The following is an 8,408-nucleotide window of genomic DNA, read 5'->3' on the forward strand; positions in this document are numbered from 1 at the left end:
TCGATGACTTCAGGCAAAAAGTCCTAGGGGGTGGTAACCCTAGGTGGAAAGTCCTGGTGTCGGGAACCAGGTGAAAGACTGGACTAGCCGGGAAGCGGATGTCCAGCAGAAAGTCCGGAAGTATCGAGTGCTGAGCAAAAGTCTAGTCGATCTGGAGGATCGCACTAGCAGCAGGTAAATCTCCTGAGTGGAGTAGGTGAGGACGCGTTCCCCGTAGAGGGAACAGTAGGCGTCAGGTCGACCTCAGACCCGGACAGTCCGGAGACTGTCATAATATTATTTATCATATTTATACTGTTGTTTTATGCTAACTTTGTATTGCAGGATATTGTTTGGGACTAACATATCTTGTAGGTACAAAATAATGATGTTTTCCCTCGGATGAACAGTGTCCGAGGTGCCTCCATGGAGCTTGGAGGCGCCTCGGGTGCAAAACCTGAAGTTGGCTGCGAAGTGGAGCTAGAGGCGCCTTCATAGGGATTGAAGGCGCCTTGGACCATTGAAGGCGCCTTGGAGCTTTGATGAAGGCGCCTTCAGGTTAGGATAAGCAGCAGTCAGCGGAGGTTATCACAGCGCAGGAACAGGGATAAATTTTGGGGTTCAAGGCTGACCTTGGCGGCTGAACTTGTAAGGGCATAAAGGCGGACCACTTGAAATATCTTCTTCTATATGGAATCATCTATGCCCCAAGGCATAGCACAGATAATGAGCGTATAACATCTCTACGTAATTGTCAAAGGTCGTTTCTCAAGAATTGATAATGATAGTTTACGCTTAAGTTGTCCCACGGAAAGCGATCAAGGATCGCGGGCCTTCGAATAGGAGTCGATCAAGGCTCCGAACGAAGTAAATCCTCCTGTCTCTGTGTGCTTGCTTTCTTATTTTCCGCTGCGTTTTAATTACTCGAGTGTTTTACGAATCAAACGAATTAGCCGCGAGCGCTATTCACCCCCCCCTCTAGCGCGTCTCGATCCAACATATTTTCTATTAAAATTGCCCTTTGTATTTTTTTGGTATAAATAGTCTAAAAATGAGTATAATTCCTATAAAATTCAGCACTTTAAAATAGAATCGAGTATATTTTTTATTAAATTGAGTACGACTTTTTTCCTACTTAATATAACTCCTCTTAAATTCAGCACAATTTCAAGAAAATTTAGTATATTTTCTATCCAATTGAGTACCATTTAAAAAAAAATCTAGTATATTTTTCATCCAATTGAGGTGGAAAAAAAATCATAATCAATTTGATAGAAAATATATTAGACTCTAGTTTAATGTACTGAATTTAAGAGAATTATATTCATTTTTAGACCTTTTATACTTAAAATATCAAGAGCAATTAGGTAAGTATATTTGATTAGAGAGTGAAAATAAAAATTTATTCCAATAAAAACTACATGTAAAATTATATTTATCAATGGAGACTGTATGTAAATTTTCCCTTAAATAAAAATTGCTACTAGGACAGGATGAAAGTGAGGAAAAATACAAGCGGATGGAGATTGTCTTCTTTATTATAGCTTTCGCTTATCTTCTCTGTTTTTTTTGTTAAATTTAGTTTTCTCATATAAGAGCATCTCCCACTAAGAGCGTCTCCCATTTAGCTATGTCGATTAAAGACAATTTACCAGATTGAATTCCCATTTGGCTATGTTAAATGGTCGATTGAAGACTATTTACCGGATTAAAATGTCAGTCGACCATTTCATTTTCATTTGAGAGATCATGGATACGCCATTAATGGATAATGCATCCGTTGAGCACTTGAGTAGTAGTAAAAGTATATTCATGTGACAAAATATTAATTATTTTACTTAAACAAAATTTACCCGATCTGTCCACATTCGATACTCGCATATGAATCAATATGATTCAGTAAAATCCAGCATCGACGTGTAAGAGAGAATTTAATTTCTGTCTATACATTTGTGATCTTCATACACAAGCTATTCCCATCCACCTTTATTTTCATTCACATATCCAACGCAAGATTCGTGATCTTGATCCCATCCTTTCGCCGTCATTCTTGAATCTATTGAATATTTCGAGATCTTGTTTGTCGATTCGAAGATAGGTCGTTCCTTCCATCGAGCCGCCGCCAGCGAATCGATTCAGGAGTCACCCGATCGGAGCCGTCCAATCGATGCCAAACGCCGCCAAAAGGCTCGATCCATTAGACGGCGGCGCCGCGGGCCCGGCGCACGCGGCCGCCCCACGTTTCCTCCTCCTCGCCGGCTTCCCCCACTGCCGACCGCCGCCGGAGCCCGTCCAGCTGCGTTTCCCAGTTCCCAAACGACACCGCGGCGCCTCCTCGCCGGCGATGGCGCCCCTCGCGGAAGGCCGGGCCGGCGCCGACGGCGGCAGCCCAGCGGTCGCCGGAGAGGGCGAGGTCGTAATCGCGGCGGCGGACGGGGTCGCACAGCACCTCGTAGGCCTCTCGCGCCTCCATGAAGCGCTCCGCGTAGCGGCGCTCCTCCCCGGCGGAGCGGCACGCGTCCGGGTGCCACCGCAGGGCCACCCGTCGGTACGCCGCGCGGATCTCGCTTGGCCCGGCGGTCCGCGACACGGAGAGAAGGTCGTACATCGTGTCCGTGGCCGAGGCAGAGACCCTGAGTCGAGGAGCAGCGGCCACTGTTGATTTGGCAGGGATTGGGGCGAAGGAAGATCTGTACAAGGAATTAGAGGGACATGAAAGAGCCAAAGCTGCCATTTTGTTTGAGAGAATCTAGTGTTGCAATTTAGGGATCTAAATGACGAAGTAGTTTGAGAGATGGTCATGGAGATTTATAGAGAGATGGAGATAACTCACGAGCTGCTTACATGTCATCTACAACCTCTAATCATGGAGAAGAGGACACGTCACGAATTGTAACTCGGAAGGCTTCTGGAACTCGAAGCTGGTAAGTTTGCAACGCAAGCAAGGAGATGATCTGGATAAGAATAGGCAGATAACAGTTGGTAGGAAGGACCGTTACCGTCAATTACACGTGCCGTCCTCACGCAGACGCGACGGTCGCATCTTTTGATATCTTATTTACATTTATGTCCAGATCCAGCGAATTTCTCTCCCACGCGAGCTACTTTGTGGATCTACTTGTGGAATTTTTTACCAGCTGACACTGTCACGGGTTGGATTTTAATGAATCCGCCGAGGCGCCGACTCGATACCTCATACCGCGGCCAATTTGCGCCCGCAGAGAAAAATAAAACGGACATCGGATTGAGAAATGTTCTCCTGCGGTCTTTTATAAATATTCTTTTAGAAAATCCATTTAGTATCTAAATTTGATATTCGTAATGAGTATTTTGCCTTTTTAAATAATCGTCTAAATTATTTATTATTTTTTTTTTTTCAAAATCTAAATCAGATAAAAATCGGATGAACTGGTATTGACGGAGAAACGACTATGACATTCTTACTGTATGTATCCGTATGAGCAAATCCTCATGCGGTGCTGACGGATAACGGTGACTAAATCGGTAGTACCTGAGCTCTGCGCACACTCAGACAAACACACAGCACATTAGAGATCAGAAATCAGAGAAAAAGTCCTCGGAACAGACCCTCCAACGCTTAAGTCAAGTACTTTTCCCCTAAAAGAACAGTGTACGAAGGGAAAAAAAAAAGAAAAGTAGAAAACAAGTACGAATATGCAAGAGAGCGTACCTGCGCAAGAGAGAGAACCTCCCTTTTTATACGACAGTGTGTACCTTCTAGAGCCTACCTGATGTCAGAGAATATCAGATGTCAAGACTTGTCGGGTGATGAAGGACACGTGGCATCCTCCTATAGACTGAAAGAAAATTCCATTCACAGGTGACAGTAGACTATTGGAATATTTCCTGACATTCAGCACTTATTCTTTAACAGGCGGTTACGATTCCCTGACCTTGTTGTCGTGTATCACCTCATGTCCCGACCTTCTGGCCCGACCGGAAACGAATGGGGTAGCTCAGGCTGTTTTGTTGGGTATAACATCTGCCCCAAATCTTAGGGGATCGGGAGGTGTGGTGAGATCATCCAGGAGCTGACCGGAGGGTTGATTGATCGGGATTTAGCTCACGGAGTGAATCAGGCCTGGATATAACCGAGTCGCGAAAACCCAACCAAGCGAATCCAGGTCAGATTTTACTCCAACTACCCCCCATTTTTTAGACCAAGGTGTTTGATCTGGAGTCCTGGTCTACGAGAACTCGATCGGAAACCATATTGCTGACGTAATCCCACAGTCTTACTTCTCCTTTCTCTAACCGCCGACCGTCACATCTCCTTGACTTCTGACTGTCATATCCCCTTGATTTCTAACTGTCACATCCCTTAACTTCTGACTACTTGATTTTATCGGACCCCATTATTATGTATCATATCATTTATTTATTGAGAACGAAGAGACGTTTTGACAACAAAATAAAAATATTAAAAGCATATTAACATTAATTAAACTTCAGAGGTGATCCGGTAGTAAGAACAGGGGACCCCGCCCTGTGGAGTCAATGCCACGTGGAAGTCACAGTGGCAGTTGTCCATCCAGAGAGGGTCGGGTCCGACCAGACGGCCGGCCGGCCACCCGGTGGAACTGAACATCCGGAGAGGGAGGGGTCCGAGCGGCTGGCCGACCGGACGATATTCGGCTGATGGTTAAAGGCGCCCTGTCGAAGTCAGGGTTCCGGCGCTCAGTGGAAAAGGCCGCGTGGCCGAGCGGACTTCCCGCTCGGCCAAAGCCATAAGGTAACTGCTAATAGTCTCCACAAAGCACGTGATGGAAGATCTCCCCAAGTAAACCACCGCATATGTCCGGCCGGATGTTGAGGGAGCTGTCCGCCCGGAAGCCAAATCTGGAGCAAAGGGGAAAAGGACAAGGAACGTCTTTTTCTGACAACAGGTATGTTTCACGTGTGGGTCATGCTCTAAATCTTGTAACAGGGGATTCCGCTGTCCCATCGAGGACATGCTGAGACGGTAGCAGTATGGGTTAGGGAAGCTCACTGACAAGTCCTTACCGGAGTATGGGCCATAGACACGTGTACACCTCGGTAGGTGTACACTCACTTCTTCGCTGCCCTATATAAAGGCCCTCATTTTTCGCCGGAGGTACGCATTCTACGAGTTTTGAAGCCACTGTTTGTTTCTTGAGCTTCGCCTGACTTGAGCGTCGGAGGGTCGTCGCCGGGAACCCCTTCCCGGCCCGACTTCTGTGCAGGTTCGCCGGAGCTTCGTGCCACCAGTCGAAGATCCACGACAGCAGTCGAAGAGCGCCCCGTGCCTAGCGTCCATTGATTCAGCATTCGGACAAGATCAAATTGGCGCCGTCTGTGGGAACGCTCTTGCATCCGACCGGAAACAATGGACGAGGCTGGACGACAACACACGGTGACGCTTTCCACGGAGGAACTTGACGCTCTGATCGAGATAAGGGCCGCCAAGCTTGTGGAGCAAAAACAGAGAGCCACGGCCGAGCGGCCGGAGCAGTAAGCAACATCAGCGTCTGGTGGTCGAGCGGAAGCACCGCCGGCCACCGTTGCATTTCATCGGGCCCTATTCCGCACCCCCGAAGCTGCAGCAACTAACAGAGATCGGGGATCTTCTTCTGATGAAAGGCCTAGACAGGATGACAGAAAAGGAAAAGCTCCCCGAGCGGATGCATCGCCCGAGCGAATTAACCGCCAATTTTCGGAGGCCTCCGACGATCGGCGAGTATAATGGGACAACCGACCCGGATGATCATCTGGGTAAGTTTGATAACACAGCTACGCTCCATCAATACACAGATGGAGTAAAATGCCGAGTTTTTTTTACTACTCTCTCGAGATCGGCTCAACGGTGGTTTCGGAGGCTGCCGGACGGATCCATCACAAGCTTCAAGGACTTCCGAACGGCCTTCCTCCACCATTTTGCGAGCAATCGGCGCTACCAGAAAACGAGCGTGAGCCTGTTCGCCATCAAGCAAGAAGCCCGTGAATCGCTCCGAGCTTACATCCAGCGGTTCAACAAAGTGGCGATGGACATTCCAACGGCCACTTTGGAAACTATGATGAATGCCTTTACACAAGGCCTCGCGGACGGGGACTTCTTCCGCTCGCTCGTTCGGAAGCCTCCTCAAGATTATGACCATATGCTACACCGGGCCAACGAATACATTAACGTGGAGGAAGCGCAAGCGGCTAGGAAAAAAGAAACTCCAACCGAGCGGGCTCCTCCTGCCGAGCGGAAATAGCACGCCGCTCAGCAGCCGCCCAGAGGACCGAGGGCCGAAGCAATTCGCTCCCCCCATACCAGGTCTCACGTGCAAGAAGTAGCTGCCGCCCGGCCGAAGCCAAAGAAGAAATGGACCCCGATGTTCTGCTCTTTCCACCGGACGGACACGTACAACACAAGGGATTGTCGCAGTCTTCCCTTTGTGGCTCATCCCGTTCCCCGGAATGGTGGCCGACGGTCTCCCTCAGTCGACCAGCGATAAAGAACTCATGAAGCCGACCGGGCACGAGCTGATAGGCGACAGCAACAGACTCCCGATCGGCATCGCTCTCCAAGGCAGGAGAATCGCCCAGCTCCAGATTCATGCGGTCGGCTGCAGTCAGGAAAGGGCGAGCGGACCCGAGATAAGCTTCGGGCCCAGAGACTTGGAAGGGGTCGAAGTGCCGCATGATGACGCTCTCCTCATCAAAGCGGTAATAGCGAATTATACTATCCACCGCGTTTTTATTGATACAGGGAGCTCAGTCAACATCATCTTCAAGAAAGCATTCGATCAGCTGCAAATTGACCGAGCCGAGCTGCTGACCATGACAACTCCACTCTACGGGTTCACGGGCAACGAAGTCCTGCAGGTCGGACAAATCCGGCTAGCCATCTCACTGGGAGAAGAGCCGCTCAGGAGGACGAGGACAGTGAACTTCGTGGTGGTGGACTCTCCCTCGTCCTACAACGTCATTTTGGGATGACCGGCGCTCAGCGAGTTTCGGGCAGCCGTCTCAACCTTCCACCAGAAGATCAAGTTTCCCGTCGAAGACAAAGTAGGAGAGGTACGGGGAGACCAACTGGCCGCTCGGCGATACTACATCGAGATGGTCCGAGCAGAAGCCAATTCCGTTCGGAAAATGCCCCAGATTGAGGTAAACGCCATCACAGAAAAGCCTCCCTCTTTAGTTTATGAAGAAAAAGAGGAAGTGCGGATACACCCGACCCGATCGGAAGCTACGACCTTCATCGCGTCTGATCTGGAGGCGAATCAAAAAGAGGAGGTGATCCAATGTCTCCGAAGGAATCACGATGTCTTCGTCTGGTCGACGCATGAGCTGCCTAGAATTTCGCCGAGCATAGCGCAACATGAGCTACATGTCCGACCGGACGCACGGTCAGTAAAGCAAAGAAAAAGGGACTTCAGCGTCGAGCAGAATTCCATCATCCGAGCGGAGGTGGAAAAACTTCTAGAGGCCGGCCATATACGCGAGGTGCAGTTCCCGAGCTGGTTGGCTAACGTAGTATTAGTCTCCAAGCCAGGCAACAAGTGGAGAGTGTGCATAGATTTTCGGGATCTCAACAAAGCTTGCCCAAAAGATTTTTATCCTCTGCCCCGGATAGATCAGCTGGTGGACTCTACGGTCGGCTGTGAATTAATCTATATGCTCGACGCCTACCAGGGCTATCACCAAGTGCCGCTCACCCGTGAAGATCAAGAAAAAGTCAGCTTCGTGACGGCCGATGGCACTTATTGCTATAATGTGATGTCGTTCGGATTAAAGAATGCGGGGGCCACATATCAGCGCTTGATGAATAAAGTATTCAGAGAGCAGATCGGGCGGAATCTAGAAGTTTATGTGGACGACATTCTCATTAAGTCCGTCCGAGCGGCCGATCTCTTCAAGGACATGGAAGAAACCTTCCAAACGCTACGCAAATATGGAGTCAAGCTAAATCCCCAGAAGTGCCTGTTCGGCGCAAAAGGAGGGCGTTTCTTGGGGTACATAGTGACCGAGCGGGGCATCGAAGCAAATCCCAGCAAGATGAAAGCTCTACAAGATATGCCGCCTCCAAGAAATACAAGGGAAGTGCAACGTTTGACCGGTCAGATAACCGCTCTGTCCAGATTCATCTCCAAAACCGCCGACCGGAGCCTTCCTTTTTTCAAGATCTTACTCAAGGCTACAAAATTTCACTGGGACGAAGAATGCGACCGGGCGTTCGAAGATTTAAAGGCTCTCGGTATTAGCCAAGCCGACTATTGGTGAGCCACTTTGTATTTATCTATCCTCGACCGAGCAGGCAATCGGCTCAGCACTGGTGAGGGCGAGCGGAGAGGAGCCTGTGTATTTCCTTAGTCACATTTTAAAAGATGTTGAATCTCGCTACACTGAGCTAGAAAAGCTAGCTTTCGCTCTGGTCCTCGCCGCTCGGCGCCTTCGTC

At 49.0% G+C, this 8,408-nt stretch overlaps 1 protein-coding gene across 1 annotated transcript; it reads right to left on the reverse strand.

The window, feature by feature from the left end:
- Nucleotides 1–1,874: 1,874 nt before the first annotated feature.
- LOC121999268 (chaperone protein dnaJ 20, chloroplastic-like) lies at nt 1,875–2,850 on the reverse strand. The gene has a single exon (XM_042553972.1). The coding sequence runs from the start codon at nt 2,711–2,713 to the stop codon at nt 2,177–2,179; it is 537 nt and encodes a 178-aa protein (XP_042409906.1). The 5' UTR covers nt 2,714–2,850; the 3' UTR covers nt 1,875–2,176.
- Between the last annotated feature and the right edge of the window lie 5,558 nt (nt 2,851–8,408).

The sequence above is a fragment of the Zingiber officinale genome, chromosome 1A, assembly GCF_018446385.1.
Source record: "Zingiber officinale cultivar Zhangliang chromosome 1A, Zo_v1.1, whole genome shotgun sequence".
Lineage (NCBI taxonomy): Eukaryota > Viridiplantae > Streptophyta > Magnoliopsida > Zingiberales > Zingiberaceae > Zingiber > Zingiber officinale.

Coding starts and splice junctions, on each gene's coding strand:
- LOC121999268 (XM_042553972.1), bottom strand. CDS start 2,713: ATGGCAGCTTTGGCTCTTTCATGTCCCTCTAATTCCTTGTACAGATCT.